General features: G+C 40.0%; 1 protein-coding gene across 2 annotated transcripts in view; it reads right to left on the minus strand.

Annotated features, from left to right (window-relative positions):
- Col19a1 (collagen type XIX alpha 1 chain) overlaps positions 1-18486 on the minus strand; it is a 314640-nt gene that overhangs the window by 42194 nt on the left and 253960 nt on the right. For both annotated transcript variants that reach the window (XM_029483553.2, XM_021163060.3), the window contains 11 exons: positions 18078-18122; positions 17891-17968; positions 14432-14467; positions 14274-14327; positions 14132-14185; positions 12316-12357; positions 8265-8369; positions 8128-8181; positions 7862-7915; positions 3431-3484; positions 2053-2106 (listed from right to left, as the gene is read on the minus strand). In XM_029483553.2, coding sequence (XP_029339413.1) covers positions 2053-2106; positions 3431-3484; positions 7862-7915; positions 8128-8181; positions 8265-8369; positions 12316-12357; positions 14132-14185; positions 14274-14327; positions 14432-14467; positions 17891-17968; positions 18078-18122 — 630 coding nt within the window. The remainder of the gene's footprint in view (positions 1-2052; positions 2107-3430; positions 3485-7861; positions 7916-8127; positions 8182-8264; positions 8370-12315; positions 12358-14131; positions 14186-14273; positions 14328-14431; positions 14468-17890; positions 17969-18077; positions 18123-18486) is intronic.

Below are 18486 nucleotides of genomic sequence, written 5' to 3' on the forward strand. Positions count from 1 at the left end.
TTTTAGAATGGTATCATTATAAAATGTTCTAGGCCACATCTATCAGGGATGGTGACAACACAGAGCATATGATGCCCAGGAATTTTGAGGGACGTCAGTCCTCTTTCAGAACTAGACTGAAGATCTTATTTCAATATTCATCTGTTTCCTACCAACAAAGGAACACACCACAAGCCATATATTTATCAATGTACATAAACAGTAAAGCTTCTCACGTGATGCACTGCCCGAGTATGCACACGCACACTGAGGAAGCGTGCTGTATCTTTCCCACGCGGCTTTGATGGTTGCCATCCCCCTAAGACTCCCTCTGTTCTGTTGACCTCTGCCAATGCCCTTCAGAGCATTACATCACACTTCCCATGAGTCAACAAACAATATGTGCCTATCAGGAACACTCCTCCCACCCCCTGGCACATCAGAAGGAATATTCTCATTTGTGCCCTCAAGCTCATTTCAGTGTGGAATTCCCATTAACTTCAAAGGCAAGTCAAGGGCTGAATAATTTTCATAGAAAATAGAGGAAAGGGGCTGGGACAGAGAGATCCTTAAGATATTAACAGGATAAAAATGTGCTGGGGCTCTCTAGCACACTGCTTCCTCTAAGCACCTCGGGGATCTTGATACCATCACGCTTCCCTCTGCTCAGGATGTGGCATCCTGGCAAGCGTGCGTGCAGGAGACACTTAAGCAGCTTCTGTGGCTCTTTGCACTCATTTCCTTAATCTGAATAGCTGTAGCTACTTCATCCATTCGGTGGCTATGCCTGGATGGGCACTGTAATGCCAAGTGAGATCTTACACCATGACAGCTTGATACTCCCATGCTGTTGGTTTTCCCTCCCAGCCACAGCACACAGCTGTGAGCTGTGATGTTTGGTCCTCACTGTCGGTTGGATGAGATTTAGAATCACCATGGCAACACACCTCTAGGTGGGTGTTTCCAGAAAAGTTTAGTAGGAGGACCCACCCTGAATAGGGGCATCATTATCACACAGGCTGGAGGCCCAACTGAATAAGGGAGCAGAAAAGTAGTATTCAACTATCTCTGCTTCTTGCCTACGGATGCGGTAGATGTGAACTCAAGACCTCAAGATCTTTCTTCTACCATGACCTCCCCACCACGATGAACTGAGGTCTTGAACTGTAAGTCCAAACAAACCCTCCCCACCTTTGGCTGTTTTCTCAGATATTTTGACATAGCAACTAAAGTAACTAATACATTCTTCTTCCCAGGGAACATGGTTTTAGTCATTTCCTGCCAAGGTCTTTTAGGGACAGCAATTACCAGACTGTCTCACAAATCCTTTGGTTACTGATCCTTGTCTTGATAGCCAGCAAGGCATCATCTGGAGCCAGGGAGCTTGCTTGGAATGTTTGGGCTTTCCTCTTCTAAACTTACAGCATGAATCCTACTCATAGGACGATGAAGTAGATGGGCCCTTTAGGAGATAGGTCACAGGGTGGAATGTTCATGAATGGGATCAGTGCCCTTATAAAGAAGCCTGAAAGAGCTTCGTTACTGTTGAACCACACAGACTCATTTAGAACATGCCCTCTGTGAACAAGAAAATGGGCCCGCCAGCTACCAAAACCACCAGTGCTTTGGTGGGGGATTTTCTAGCTTCTGAGATTTTGAAAATGCTGTTTAGAGCATATATATATATATATATATATATATATATATATATATATATATATATATATATTACAAAAGTCCAAAGAGAACAAGATAGCCATAGCTGGAAGTCTCTGATACATTACAATCCAGCTTACCTTTACCTCTTTAGGAGGCTTGAACTAGTCACTCTTCCTCACAAATGGATGTCTCAGCTTCTGAACCCTATGGATTTTCTATCTCCAAACCCAGAGTTCTCATCTATGAACACCTGTGTTTGGACCCACTTTTAGACCAACATCTTTGCAAGTCCACTCCACGAGTAGCCACTGCCCAGCATACGTCATTTGCTCTTGTAGGTTGCCCTTGATTGAATGGAGCTCACAGTAAATGGTCCCACCTTACCCCTAACCCAAGCCCCATTTTCCTTTGTACCTTGTCACCTTTTGCTCCAGTGGGACCAGGATGTCCAGTTCTTCCTGTTAAGCCCTGTAAAAATGAAAAGCTTGTTGTTATGGAACCAACAAGCCAATGGTTAAAAGGTGGTGGAAGGTGACCGCTTAAACCTACCCATTTCGAAGGTCATTTGATCCTAATTAAATCGGTTCTACCAGCTTATATTTCTTCAGGCTGATACAGCAGCCTGTATTCTCCTGATAAGCCCTTAGAAGGTTAAATTTTCTATCTGTGTGGTTTTTTTTTCACCTTGGCTAACCACATTTAATGACCTTAATTGAAACCTTTTGATACACTTAAGAATTTAGCCTTGCTGTTTAAATGCCAATTTACATAACACGTCTTTCTAAATGAGGTATAATTTTGGTAGTGATCAACATCCTAAATACTCCAATACTGGGCAGAATGAAAAATGTGCATACTGAGTTATGTGATCTGCATTATAAAAAGGAAAACAAAAGTTAATCTTAATTCTCCTTTGAGAGTAGAATTAACAGTAATTCTTGTGGTTTCTTTTACAGTTCTCTTTCATAATTTTAAGTTTTACTATGTAGATACAAACATAAATGATAAACTTTTAGTTACACCAAACCTATGCCTCAAAATATTAATCAAATGATCACTTCTTATTTGAGAGATAAAAATAATTTACTGGCATAGGGACTTTAAGAGAAGAGACAGAGAAGTTGAGACAGTGACTTTAGTGGAGTTGGTTTCTAAAGGAAAATGCATTATTTGGGACAAACTTAAACAAACATTATTTGTTGGTCTGAAACTCCAGTGTGATTGTGTGCCCCATCTTTTATCTGTCAACTGAACCTTAGGATTGCTTAGAATTAAACTCTAAATAAGAGATTGGGTTTGTCAGGTTGGAGATGAAAGAAGATTCTGTTCCAGAAAAACAAGATAACCCAAAGGCCATACTGCCGTGTTCAGGGGGTGGCGAAACAGAATTTAAAAAAAGTTCACATACAGGAATACAACAAATTAAAGCTGATAATCTTTGGCCTGTTATTTTCCTTTAGAAAATTCTCAGCTTGTGTGGCATGTGAATATCTCTTCTAAGGTTAGTGCCAAAAATTTATAACCAAGGAGAGAGTGTACTTGAGTACTCTACCTCCAGCAGAGTGAGAAGCAGCTCTTTGGCTTGGCAAAAATTCTGAAGAGAAGTCTCCAGGACACGGAGCAGGCTTAAATAATCTTATTTGAAAGTTGGAGTGCTTTAAGGGGCTACTTTACTTGGCAATGGCTGAGCTACACAGAGATACAGAGCAGGAGAGGCACCAGGAATATTAGTGTACCATGTATCATCCTACAGGTATGGCCTATGAGGAAAGCGGTCTTAGCAAATACTTACAGGGGGTCCAGTTGGGCCAGGAGCTCCCGAGAGGCCAGGGATTCCTTGAAGACCCTGGAAAAAAACCGGAATTGTTGCATGTTGGTGTTAGGAGATTTCCAGCACTTTTAGAGGCCGTCTGGTGTTCGGATTGTGGGCCATCTACAAGACCACTATGACCATACACCATATACAACACACATTACTTCGTGTGTTGTGGGAACAGACATAAATTTTAGTTTTTTTTTTACCACTTTTACTATGAGAGGCTTAGATCACATTTTAATTAGAGAAAAAATATTATTCACCTGTTTGTTACTTCAGAGTCATAGGAAATGCACCAAGCTCTAGAAGGAAGGGCTGGGGTTGTAGCTCAGTGGTACAATACTTGCCTAATGGTCATTAATCTTAGGCCTTGACCTCCATCAGTATAAATGCCGACCAAACAAATAAGCAAAAACATACAAAGAAAACAAGACCCAAGTTCTGGATTGGATGATGCCATTCTTTCAAGAGTCAGTTTCTCTATGGAATAAAATATTTTTATACTGCTTATACTTATATTAGAAATCCTCTTTCTACTGTCCTTAAATGATGTTTTTTTATGTCTATTATAAATGTCGGGCAAAGTGACTATGGTAAAATGACTGCATCTGTATTTACGAGCTATCAACAGGATTGAGCTGGATTGAGGTTCTTTGTACCAATAGACTTAAGAATAAGTTCACTTTATCCAACACCAGAGACCACATATTGCTTCAGGTTTATTCATGAGATACTGTGGTAGTTTGAATGTGAATGGTTTTAATCAGCTCATATATTTGAATGCTTGATTCCTAGTTGGTAGGTAATGGAACTGTTTTGGAAGGATTAGGAGGTTTGGCCTTGTTGGAGGAGGTGTGTCACTGGGGCTGGGCTTTGTGGTATCAAAAGCCAGACTCCTTCAGGCCCAGACTCCCCCACTCTGTGTGTGTGTGTCATGCTTGTGGATGAGATGTAAGATCCCAGCTCCTTCTCCAGCACCATGCCTGCCTACCTGCCTGCTGCTATGCTTCCCATATGAACTTTGAAACAGTATGAAAGCCTTCAAACATCTATATCTATATCTTTATCTATATCTATATCATCTATATCTATCTATCTATCTATCTATCTATCTATCTATCTATCTACACACACACAAATATATATATATATATATATATATATATATATATATATATATATATATATTGCGTTGGTCATGGTATCTCTTTGTAGCAAAAGAAAAGTAACAAAGACAGGTATGATATGAAGAAATACTTAAAAGATCTCCTTGACTGTGCTGGAATGCCTCATGTAATAAGTATCAGGAAAAAAATCTTATGTATATTTGTATTGAAGAACATATTCATTTTATCTTCAAGAATGTATCAACTCCTTTGGCTTGCTGTGTGCACATATGTACACTTGTGCATGTATCAGTATGGTGGACTACCTCTTTTTATTTCCGTATTATCACTTGTGCGAGTATATAAACAGATTTATAATTTTGTAAATGGAAAGGGCAATTTTCCACTGGGAATGGTGCTTTTTAATGACTGAAACTTATATACATGTATGAGAAATTTCCTTATCTTAAAAATCCACATTTCCATAACTTTTCTACATATACCTGTTTCCGATATACTTACGTAGATATCTTCCTCTCTTTTCTACTTTAAGTCTCAACTTTGAGTGAGTTTTCAGGTTGTCTAATTTATAAACATGGGAGTCATTAACTGCTGATGACAGCATTAAACTTGAAAATAAACCCTGCTACACAAGTAAAACCCATCTTTCTCAGCAGTCTTTCTCTCAGGTACTCGAAATTCTGTCACAAGAGTGAAAGCTGCTGAAGAGGAATAAGGGGCGGTATGAAGATTTTATAAGCCCCAATGGCTATTGAAGGATGTTGACACTCAAGAGCAAGATGGCCAAGTTTAGCACATAGTACCAAACTCAAAACTCAAAATAAAATCTATTGCGTAGGCATTCAGCCATCATTGTTATGCTTTATGAATAACGACATTTTTGTGCCTTCTTTGTCATTTATTATCATAAAATATTATATAAAGACATATAGTCAAATTTTTTCTCTGGCTAGAAAATGTACGATCTGTGCTCTGCTAACACTTTGCAATTTGATGCTGAGCCATACAGCAACATGAAGAACCCGGGGTAAGTCAATCACTTTTCAAAACATTGACAAATGCGTGATTCCTCTAGCTTAGTGAATTAAACTGTTGTTTCTAAAATTAGATCTCCGAAAGGTGTGAGCTTCCCTCTGTACCTTTTTTGTTCAATGAAGACTAGACACTTGTGGTTTTGTAACATTAGAGACAACGCATGTCTGTTATCAGAGTGTAGTCTGTTGGCCAGTTGGGAAGGTATATATTGTTGGTTAACATTTTATTCACTTGACAAACCAGCCAAGTACATAACCATGGTATTCTTTGAGTGGAAGTAGATGATGCAATCATTTGCTGTTATTGATCTGTGCAAGAGACAAAAGCTGTATTGGGCCAGGTTCATCCATGTTACGCTTGGGATATAGAGGACAAGGGAAGAGGGCCTCCTGTACTCTAGTGAGTCCTCTGCAGAATTTCGTGTGACCCATGTCAAAGAGTGCACAAAGTGTGCCTAAGAAAGAACACACTAAACTACTGAGGGATATTAACAATGGGTTCAGCTCACCAAGATGGCAAAATACCTCACAGAATCAATAAAAATTAACTTCTCGTGAATTCAACAGAGTCACTCATAAAAAGCTCCAATTCCAATTATTTCTCAATTCCCTTGTTTTTTATTACCCTCTCAATTGCCTCTTAAGCCCACCTCTTGAATCTAGGCAGTTAAAACCTGCCTGCCTGTTAAAACCCATGGCTGTGTTTATACTTCACAGAAATCTTCTGTGGAACTTGAGGAAGCAAAAGCCCATTAATTCTTACTTGTTTTCAAAACAAATGCCTTTAATGTTTTATTTATAAATGAAAATAAATGCCGTACTTCTCATTCTTTAATTTTTTTTTAACTTGGAATACAATCCCAAGCCAATCTTAAAGGTTTCCAGAACACAATGAATATCAATAAAACCAATAATAAATGATGATAGCTTGTAATGGGAAATACAGTTCCAACCAGGAAAATAGATCTATTTTACAGTGTCATAATTTCCCATACTACCATCAAGGTTAATATATGCCAGATGGCTTTCTTACTTTCATTAAGAACTATTAGCACCAAAACTGTTTAAACCAACAGCAATTCATCATTCTAATTGGTTTTTCTAAGAGTTAATGTGAGTTATGCAGGGCAAGAATAATATCCTGAGCATCTCTGTGGCTTACTGTCAGAAAATTACACCGTTATCTCAAAACCACATCTGTGTTGGATGCTCGGTCCTGGGGGTGAGTGGCTGGCCTAAACCGGTCTATCAAGATCCTTAGCTTAGCTTATTTCTCCCAGGAATTTGGAAGCTGAGCAGTGACTTAGAGAAACCAAGGTTGTTAAAGTTGAATCATGGTACAGAGGTGGCCCTAGCTCTTAGCGAGGCTCTGAAGCTGCCCTCATCCTTACACATGTTCATATGCTCTCTCCCTCTCTTAGCTACCCTGAGGTTTCTTTCTGTGATTACACTCTTCCTCTTTCTATCCTGCGAGGGTTGGGATAATTACCTGAGACCTGAAACCCCATAACTTTCATAGGAATTTTTAGCCTTGACGTTGTGTCTCCATATTTGAACCACCATAGAGAAATGAGTATCTACAATTACTAAAATGTGTTATTTTAAATCAAATATCTACTCATGGTTTTAAGTGGTCTTGGGATTAAACATACATTATGGCGAACCCCGTTTCTTTTTGTTGGGGTTAGTCTAGTGCTGCTGTGCATCCAGATGCTAAAAATCGGCCCCCAAGATCTGGTCGCCCCCAATGAGTGAATCTTCACTTATTCCAGCTTTTGTTTTGTAAACTTTGTCCCCCAAGTCATCCCTGATTGGTTAATAAGGATGCCTACAGCCTGTGGCTGGGCGGAAGAGAGGTAGGTGGAGCTTCGTTCCCCGGCCTGGGATCTCAGGCAGGGACCAGGAGGGAGAGAAAAAGAAGGAAGGAAGTCTCCATAGGGTGTTGTGGGTCATTGTGGATTGGCAGCTCATGGCCATGAGGGTCGACATGATGGAGATGGAAGTGCTCAAACGAAATTTATGACAAGTAATATTTTTGACAAGGAAGCAAACAAAATAGCAGAGAGGTCTGATGTCTGCCCAGCTGTGGGGCTTTACGGCTTATTATAAATCTAAGCGTCTCTGTGGCATTTAGTTGGGATATTTGAAGGCAACAAATGGTTGGCACATACCCTCAGAATAATAATCACCTCCAACATCTTTCCTCTGTTCGATCAGGAGAGAGAAGCAACAGCAGAGTCGCTTACCTCATCGCCTTTCTCCCCGTGTATTCCAGGGTAGCCCCGCTCTCCTTTGCTTCCCTAAAGAGACAGTAACTTCAGCTAATACTGGACCATTTCAGAGTCTTTTTGGAACAACAGGGGAAAGAAAGTAACCCCTCCTCCCATCAGAACCCCCGGGGTACGTCATTTGGATAGGATCAGGGTAGAAAGGAATGGCAGCCTGCCCATCATTGCCAATGTAAGTTCTACTTTTTAGAGAGTTTGACAAATCTCTCGGAAGACTTTCTTACCTTTGGCCCTTCTCTGCCTGGGAATCCCGGAGGACCTCGTGGCCCTACATCACCCTGGAAGACAGAGAGGTATCAGAGCTCTGAGGTAGGACTCCTTAGGAGCACAGTAGGTCGCAAACATGCAACAAAGCACCCACCTTCCTGGCTGCAGGATCATACTTTCCAGGCTCCCCAGTGCTTCCTTCATCCCCTTTAATGCTTTTCAGCCCAGGGACATTGGCTTGACAGTTGCCACAGAAGTTCTAGCGAGTATAAAGACAACGTACTGAGAGGGTCATAAAACCCATTTAAGAAACCTAGGTCTGATCTGTTTGAACCTTGTCAATGAGTGATTGTGAGGCCATTCTGCTTCCAGAGACCTGTGTGTCCAATTCGGAAGATGACTTTTTGTGAGGTTAAAAACTCTGACAAACCTAATCATTGATCTTGGTTTATAATATTGGTGAACGTGTACTTAAAAATGAAGACACCTCACATACATCTCTGATGCCATTTCAAAGGAAAACTCCCAATAAATAATGGGGGTGGGGTATGTAATTTGAGAACATGAGTTTTAACTTTTTTAGCATGTTGAGGAAGAGAAGTCATATTAAAGTTTGGATTAAGCAGCAAGATTAAATAGCATATCAAACTAATAACCCAAGTAGTGAAAATATAATTTGAAAAGAGACAGGAAAGAAAATTTTCTGATTTGAAAGCAGCAAGAGTTGGGGCCCCACCACTGGGTCTGCTAACATCTGTCAGTGGAGGCATCCTTAGGAAGACAAGGAACTTGAGGGTCTTCGACTTGACCAAGGGTCAAATCTAAGAGGAGATATGAAACCTCAGTGAAATCAGCATTCCACTGACGTCACCACAACCCTCAGGTGACCCACAGAGGCTGAGTCTAAGTGTCTTTGCTTCTAAAATAAACCAAAGTCTTATCACGTGGCTAGGGGAAAATGTCTGTGAGAAGCTTATTTAAAACAAAATGTTGGATAAAAATATGATCAGGGCTAAGAGTAGGAGCCACTGATGGAGGGCTCAGCTGTCAGGGTAGGACAAAAAATGCTCCTGATTTTCATTCATGGGAAGAATCATTGAACAGAAAAAGGGGCAGAGATTTGCCATTGATAAAGAATTGGCAAGAAAAACTAAAGCCATTCATACCAATACTTTTGGCCCAATAAATATCTGGTTCCCAGAAATATATTCCTTGGAACACAAATATATGTTATATTAAGAAGGATCTTGGCCTCAGAAATGCTAGATTCAACTCTGGAATGATTCTCTCTAGGGTTCAAATATGTAAACTGATACCAGAATCAAGTGTATAGTTGAGCAAACAATTTTACCACCTATATCATTCCATGGGATTGTCAAATTGATAGAAGAATTAAAAAACACACATAAAGTTGTAGATCCACCATGCAGCAATGGGGAAAGTGGAACTCAATAGAATCAGGAGAGTTTCCACATTTCAAGATGTATAAAAAAGATGAATTATGACTGTACACATACACACATGAGCAAAATAGAGCCAAGCCTTAGGACACTGATTTCAGAAACACCCTCAGATAGAGGATTGCACTGATGACTTTCGTAGAAACCGAAAAGACGGTAATTGTTATAACTCAACAGAAACTTCTTAGATTCGTTTGGCATTGGTCTTATTTTCTTTGGTTAGATAAGGCAAAGTGTTAAAACAAGGGAAATTGGCCGGGTGTGGTGGCGCATGCCTTTAATCCCAGCAGTCGGGAAGCAGAGGCAGGCAGATTTCTGAGTTCGAGGCCAGCCTGGTCTACAAAGTGAGTTCCAGGACAGCCAGGGCTACACAGAGAAACCCTGTCTCGAAAAAACCGAAAAAAAAAAAAAAAAGAATCTAAAAACAAAAACAAAAAACAAAGGAAATTGGTTTTAATAAAAGTTCTTGAAAAATGCAATATTATTTCATAGAAATGATTAAGATGAGTCAGTCCATCATTAGCTGATGCGCACCCTAATTCAAAGGGAACCCCGCACACTGATTAACCTAGAAGATCTGGGAAGGAGAGTTTGGTTTTAGAATTATGCTAATTCTTCTCAGTGCTCTACCTGAAGTTATCTTAGAAAACATAAAGTAGTTACCACCTTGTTAAAGACTCAACACACGGAGTTTGAGTCAGCGTGCTGAGTTATAGGCTCAGGACTTAACAGTATGTTATTAAATTGTATTCAGCATTCATCAAATTCTTGAACTAGATTTAGGTGGGAGTTACGTGTTTTCCCGTTCTTCTGTTGAATAAAGCCTGTTGGGGTCACCTGCCAAGCTTTCCTGCTGGCATCACACCAAGACCTCACTGAGGTGATCAGGGGACTAGAAGAGTAGTGTAGAGGAGGCCATCCTGGCAAGACTACCTGTTCCTCAGATCCTCAAGACCCCTGGGGGCCTGGTTCTCCTTTATAGAGTCCACTCAGTATGTTGTATGTTCTGTGAGTCATTTGTATTTTACCTGAACATTAAGTTCTGGTTGAGTATACAAATTTCTCATCCTTCAAGAATTCAAGTGTCTAATTGCTACAGTCCTGTCATTTCTCACATCATTGCTGTTACAAAGAATCTGGAATTTAATACCCGAGGACATGGACTCCTGGGTCAACTTCACACTTATTAGCTATGTGTCTGGGCAAATTGCTTAGCTCCTTGGAACTTCAAGTTTCTTTGATGAATGAGATTGGGGCTCCAGCCTGAGCTTATAACATTTTGGTAAAGATTAAATGGGAAGAAATAAGTAATACTGAATTGACTGGCATATGATTACAACTCAAAAAGAAAATAAGAGAGAGCTCTGAAACCCTCACAAATATTCTGTCTTAGAAACACATATTGCTGTTGGTGTTTTGGAGTTCCTAATAGCTACTTTAAAAGTTTTTATATTAATATTTACATTTATATATCTTTTCTGAAAACTTTAATTCCCCAACCAGTATGTCCCCTAGACCATGTCTTTTGGTGGATTCAATGCTATAACTATTTCTTTATGTTTACATATAAGTCATCAGATAAATCTTTAATGACTGAACACAAGTTGTGTAAGTGAAATATCTGTGTGAGTGGTATATATGCATATACTTTACTTTCTGTTCATTCATAGACAAGAAATGTAAGAGTGAAATCAACAGCTACATTTTCATTTGGGTTCACCTACTCTTACTAGACTACACAGAGATGACACGTACATAGCTTTACCCACTACCAGATTCCTCAGATCGCTTGTTCTTACTAATAAAATACAGTAAGCTATTTAAGAAAAAGATGATAGCCATATATTTGTGTGTGTGTGTGTGTGTGTGTGTGTGTGTGTGTGTGTGTGTGTGTGTGTGTGTGTATGTTTCTGAGTAGTTAAAGTTGAGCTAAGATTTGTCATATCCCTCGTTAAGCCTCTCAAAGGCTGGAGTTATAGGCATGCGCCCCCATGTTTAGCCCAAGGCACTTTGTAGAATAGATAATCAGTAGAGATAATTTCTGTTTTACAGGGTAACAGATGTTAGGGCAATTGTTGGCTTTATAGCTCATTCTGTGAAATTCTGTGACATAAAAATTCAATCTGTATGTTAAATGCAGGGACTAACATCTTTCGAGTGACCAGAGCTGACAGAGTGGCACATACAATTCACACAGCAAGGGTAGGTGAACATCTAGGAAGAGAAAGCTATTGCTTAGGAGGAGGCAAGATCTTGGGCAGGGGGTGGTGGCTCACGCCTTTAATGCCAGCACTCGGGAGGCAGAGATAGGTGGATTTCTGAGTTCGAGGCCAGCCTGGTCTACAAAGTGAGTTTTAGGACAGCCAGGGCTATGCAGAGAAACCCTGTCTTGAAAAACAAAAAAGAAACAAAAACAAAACAAAACAAACAAACAAACAAAAAACCAGAGGAGGCAAGATCTACTTAAAGGTATCTATCAATGATGTCACCCCTTTCTGTCTTTCATCACAATATTGCCTTCCCACATCCCCATATCCACAATGTGAGACCCTGAATTTCAGAGTGGGAAGATTCACATAAGTGCTAGAATTTATCATAGAACATGACGCTTTCCTGTCTTACATATTTCTAACATTTGAATTTGAATCTTTTTGGACTAAGAAATTAATTCTATCTTTGGTAGAAAGTTCCCTTTTAACCTTTCCTGTACACGAATGTGTAATTTCTTTTATAGTAAAAGAATACCTTCAGCAGGGCGCCAATGTCTCCCAAGAGAGGAAGTGCGATCTGTAGTTAAGAAGAGAGAGAGAAAAAAAAAAACCCCAAACCCATGGATATTTGTGTATACATGAACACAATGCAGTATGAACATAGAAGTTATGTTTTTACTTTTTGTTTCATATTTTTCACATTGCATCCCAATTGCAGCCTTCCTTCCCTTCTCCTTTCCTCCCAGTTCTACCCTTGCAAATCACTCCTCCCATTACCACCTCCCATTCTCCTCAGAGAAAGGAAAGTGCCCCTTGAGTACCACCCCACCTTGGGGCATCTAGTCCCAGCAGGACTAGCCTCACTCACTGAGGCCCAACCATGCGGTCCAGGTAGGGGAAGGGGATCCAATGGCAGGCAACAGAGTCAGAGACAACCCCACTCCAATTGTTAGGGAACCCACATGAAGACCAAGTTGCACATCTGCTACAGATGTGTGGGGTCCTAGGTCCAGCCTCTGCAGGTTGTTTAGTTGGTAGTTCAGTCTCTGTGAGTCTCCAAGGGACTAGGTTAGTTGGTGTATCTTTTTTTTTTTTTTCATAAAGTGACATGCTAGTTGAAATTGGGACATGGAATTTTCATCTCGCTTTGGGACTCACTGGCTTAGCTTCATGCATCATGACATATCACCAAGCACTGAAGGAGCCAGGCTCTTAGAGTATTCACTCTGATCCTTCACCAAGAGCATGCATGCTCACCATGTATGCTTTGCTCATACATCTGTAGTGTGTAGCTTCACTGGTAACCTCTATGTTTTCCCTATGATGTTGGTTTCAAGTGATGCGTAAAAGTCAAACCCAATTGTTAAAAGGAAATCACTCCTTTACCAAGGACATTCTTAGGCTACTGAGAGATATGTGAATGGCAGGGTGAGTCTGTCTTAAAGTTAGCTCTTAAGGAAGTTCAGAAGAGACTTCAGAGGGGCAAGACAGACACCTGGGAAACATGGGCTGTGTCTTAAAATGCCCTTTCAGAGAGAAGCACTGTAACAAGCTGAGTGACGTCTGTCTCAGGATCTGTAGAGAGGCACGCAGGATTCAGTGATGGCCCTAAAGGAAGGCTGGATAATACTGCTGCTTGCAGCTACCACAGGCAGGAGCAACATGGGAGCTAAGGGGATCTGTGAACCCAGAGAGAGGACAGATTTGGATTTTATTGTACAGGACTCTTAATACAATGCCATGTGCCATATGAAAATTTAAGTGCGATGGCTGAGGCTGTTTAAAGGGATTTACTGTCACTCATAGCAAGGTTTAACCTGAAATAAAACTATGTAACACATGGTTAGTATCTTAATGCGTTTTCTGTGATTTTTTTTCAATCCAATTTTCATAATTTAATCATCTCGTCTGTTCAGAGGCACTTCATCAACGGAGATACACCACACTGGCGGTAACGTACCTGAAAACCTTCATTTAGAGAATGAAATTCATTTACTCACCAGAATTGAGAAGAACAGAAATTGTGGCTATCTATTTTATCTCTATTTCCCATGGAACAAAGACATTAAATGCTAAGGCTCAGCCCAGGGCAAAATTGTATAGCTGAATTATACCCTTAGGAGATAAGTATGCATCACACACACACACACACACACACACACACACACACACACAATAATGCTGACCCAGCTTGAATTTTTTTTCCCCTCTACAAAATAATGGGGATAAACAAAATCACCAAGCAGACACCGAGCATTGTAATTAGTTTGGACAGCAGAATTTGCTTGGTAGGCTGTTTGGCTTCCGGGTACATTAAAGATACATAAATCAGGCAAAGCCTGTCTACATACCGGGTCACCTGGGGGGCCTGGAAGGCCTGGCTTTCCATCTTTCCCTGGAGCTCCCTAGAAACAGAGGCAACTTATTCAAACCTCTGCAAGTTAGAGAAAATTAAAACAGACATGGGGTGGGAGTTGGGGAAAATGTCCTTACGTCATTCCCTGGCATCCCTGGAGTTCCTGGCAATCCAGGCAGACCTCGAGGACCCTAGGGGAAAAAGTTAAAAATTGCTTAGGAACAGGTTTTTTAGTAATTTCCTGCGATCAAGAAGACTAAACTTGCTTTGTTGAAAAACTTAATGAGTCACATACCTGAATACCTGGCTCTCCGGCTGGTCCTTGGGAGCCCTGTGTAAAAATGAGAGAGAATTATCCAGATCCTACCAGGACACCCCTCTGTTTATGAGCAGAGCCTCAGAGTTTGACGCCTGAATAATCTAAAAGCTCTGAAATCCCTTGCACACCGTTTCTAGAAAGTTCATCATGATGTCAAGCAGTAGTTAAACAACCAAATATCCGAGGCTAGAAGTATGAGACTTTGCTCGCACACGCGGGAGTTTCTTTCTCTCCAGGATGCTGCTGCACACACAGAAGTGTTCAAGCGATGTGTCCAAATTCTATCAGATCAGAAACAAACTGCCCAAGGGGCTCAGAGGCTTGGACCTCCTTTCCTTCCTTCCTTCTTTCCTTCCTTGGCTCGTTTTCCTGTTTGTCTACTTATTTATTTGCATATTTAATTGGAAAGAGGTTCTTCTCATGTACAATACATTCCGATCACAGTTCCCCTCCCTTCACTCCTCCCAGCTCCCTCCACCTCCCCTCCCTCACCCCCCCTCCATTTCCTCTTCATCAAAGAACAAGCCTCCAAGAGACAACCCAACATTACAAAACAAGATATAATGTCAAGGCAGGACAAGGCAACCCAATAGGAGGAGTAGAGTCCCAAGGGCAGGCAAAAGAGTCAAGACACACCTGCTTCCACTGTTAGGAGTCCTACAAAACCACCAAGCTAACAGCCACAACATACACAGAGGACCTGGGGGAGACCCATGTGTCCCTCATTTTTCTCCTGTGTTCATTGGAGGGAGAAGAAGGCAACTTCTCGAATACTGGGGTTCACATTACTCAAGTGAGGTTCAAGCTAGCAAACATATTTGTGATGGCACAGCCTTTAGTTTCGAGCTTGGAAAGAAATGACAGGATCAGAGCTCTGGAACAGCTTGATTTATGTAGTGAGTTTCAGGCCAGCCAGGGCTATGCAGTGAACGAACTCTATTTTTCTTTTTGATTTTTTTTAAATTTTAAGCAGTTAGCATCAGTATTTGTTCCATTTCTTATCCTCTTTAAAAATATTCACCACACTGTTATTAGCTAAGCTTTTCGTTGCCTTTCAATTGTGTTCCTAACTGATATTTTCCCTCTATAAACATGTTACCTCTTCAATGGGTTCTCGATACAATGTTTTATCCTCTTTTAAAGGCAGCAGATAAAGGAATGGGTTCCATTAAGGCATTTTCATAGACATGTTACTCTCAAATCCTGGTGGTCTCTGTTCTCCCCATAGGAAACCCCTCCTGCTTCCTGTCAGATGCATTTCATTACCCTCTTTTATTTCCTCCTCTCCTCTTTATGATCTTTTCTTTCCCTCCATGGTCTCATGTCTACTTACATCACACACACACACACACACACACACACACACACACACACACACACACACTCACAGAGCTCCCTATGGAGAAAAAATATGTACTATTTGTCTGTCTGAGTCTGGATTATTTCATTCTATTAATAGAATGATTTCTAGTCAAATGCACTTTCCTGCAAATGTCATGATTTCATTTTCCTTTATGGGATGAATAAAACTTTCTTGTGGGTACATACTATCTTTTCTTTATGTATTGAGAAAACATCCAGGCTGGTTCCATTTCTTAGCTCTTGTGAATAGTGAAATAATGGTTGTACAAGTCTCTTTGTGGAATGCTGAGCTAGAATGCTTTTGATATGTACTCAAGAGTAATACAGCTGGGTCACGTGGTAGTTCTATTTTCAGCTTTCCATAGACATTGTAGCAGTTTGTATTTGCACCAGTTGTAGATAAGAGCTACATTTTCCTCATATCATTATCTTTTGTCATTTGTCATGATGATAGTTTTTTGACTAGGGGGGAGATGGAGTCTGAAAGCAGTTTTAAAAAAGCCATTTACTTTATTTATAGTAGTGTGTGTGTGTGTGTGTGTGTATGTGTGTCTGTGTGTGTCTGTGTATATACATGTGACACATGTGCATATGTATGGGGGTCTTGGTGTTGGATGCCCCTGGAGCTAGAGTTACAGGATGTTATAAGTTGCCTGATGTACGTGCTGGGAACTGAATTCACACAGTATAAGCTCTTAACTAATGATTCATCTTTCCAGTCCTCCTGAGAGCAGCTTTAACATATATTTCCTTGGTTGATAAGGATGTTAAAACATTTTATTTATTTGTTATTGTGTTTCTTCTTTTAAGAGCTATTTAGTTCATTAGCCTATTATAGATTGAACAATTTAGAGAATTTTATTTATTTAAGCTTTCAACTTTTGAAGTTTTTTTTTTTTTTTTTTTTTTTAATAGAGTCCCACGCGGATGCAACCCTTGTCATTCTGTAGGCTGTCTTTACATCCGGGTGGCTGTTTTCTTTGCTGTGTAGAAGCTCCTTGTTTCATATTTTCCCATTGTCAATTTTTTAAAAAATTTTCTATGCTACTGTATTTCTTTCCAGAAAGTTTTTGCCTATCCCTGTATCTCAAAAAGTCTTCTAATGCATCCTCTAGTAGTCTCTCATTTTATATTAAACCCCATGATTTCATTCTGAATGATTTTTCTTCAGGGTAGGTGATATGGAATGTATTTCTTTCTTCCATATGATAGGATCTGTTTTCCCCAGTGCCATTTGTTGAAGAAGCGATCTTTTAGTCCAATGAATATATTTGATTGTTTTTCCCCCCAGATTAGGTGTTTGTGGCAGTGTGGTTTTTTTCAGTCTTCGGTTCTATTCCCTTGATCTGCATGCCTGCTCATGTGGCAGAACCATGCTGCCTTGGCATTGTGACTGTGTAGTGTGAGTTAAGATCAGGTATTATGATATTTCTAGAACTGCTCTCTCTGCTTAGGATTGCTTTTGCTGTCCAGGGTCTTTTATGTTTCCATATGCACTTTAGCATTGCTTTTCCTGGTTCTGTAAAGAATATCATTAGAATTTTGGTGGAGATCACAGTGAATCCATGGGATGGCTTTAGGTAATATTTACGTTGCCATTGCATTAATCCTGCCAGTTTATGAGCATCAGAGATGTTTTCAACCCCTAGTGTCTCCTTTTGTACCTTCAAGTTTCCATCGAACATGTTTCTGACCTCTTTAATCAGGCTTATTTTTAGGAAGTTCCCACACCAACACTACTTGAGTAAGGTTCCCTCCTCTTGATCTTTCTTGTCCAGCTTCTTAATACTATGTAGAGATGCTGGTACATTTAATGTGTAAACTGTGTTCTGCTTTGTTACTGAAAAATTTTTCAGCTCTAAAATTTTTCTAGCAATGTTTCAGGGTCTTTTAAGCATAAAGATTGAGTTGTGTCTAAACAGGTATGGTTTGAATCCCTCCTTTTCTATTTGAAACTCTTCTATTTCTTTTCCTCGACTTACTGCTTTATGTAAGATTTTGGGGACTGCACTAAATAAGCGTAGACACATAACACAACCAATGGGTTTCAATAAACATCTGAATATTACTTACTGTTCTACCAGGGATTCCTACACCTGGTGGGCCTGTGTCCCCAGGGGAACCGTGGAGCCCAGGCAGACCTCTTTCACCCTGTGAAAACCAAAGACTCCAATTAATTTGAGGCACAAGACAGACACATTTCCAATTCTGTTTTTCTTAACTATTAATTCTTTTAAAATTAGCTATGAAATTTGTATACCTTTGGCCCACGTGGACCAGGTGATCCCGGATTTCCATCTAACCCCTAAAAGAAAAAAAAAGTGAGATGACTACATTTCTTTTTCTAAATAATTAAAAAATTAGAAGTTATAATTCAAAACCATGATTCACTCACTAGCCTTCATTTTTCTTGTATTTCTTATTAAATACAGAGGGACTATTTTACCAGGTTATAGATTTTGAATAATTAGCTTAAAATATAAAAGGTTTTATCTGTGACATTAAATATCTAATCTTCAGAATGATCACCATTAGTTGTTGATATAATAGGAGAAAGACGGTTGAGAAAATGGGCAAATCGAATGAGTATATTGCCTTTTGGGTTTTCAGGTGATACAGTTTCCAATGTCCTGAGAAGAATGTGGATCACACACACTTTCTATGAATGA

The sequence above is a fragment of the Mus caroli genome, unplaced genomic scaffold (genome assembly GCF_978045245.1).
Source record: "Mus caroli unplaced genomic scaffold, Mus_caroli_1 scaffold_1, whole genome shotgun sequence".
NCBI lineage: Eukaryota > Metazoa > Chordata > Mammalia > Rodentia > Muridae > Mus > Mus caroli.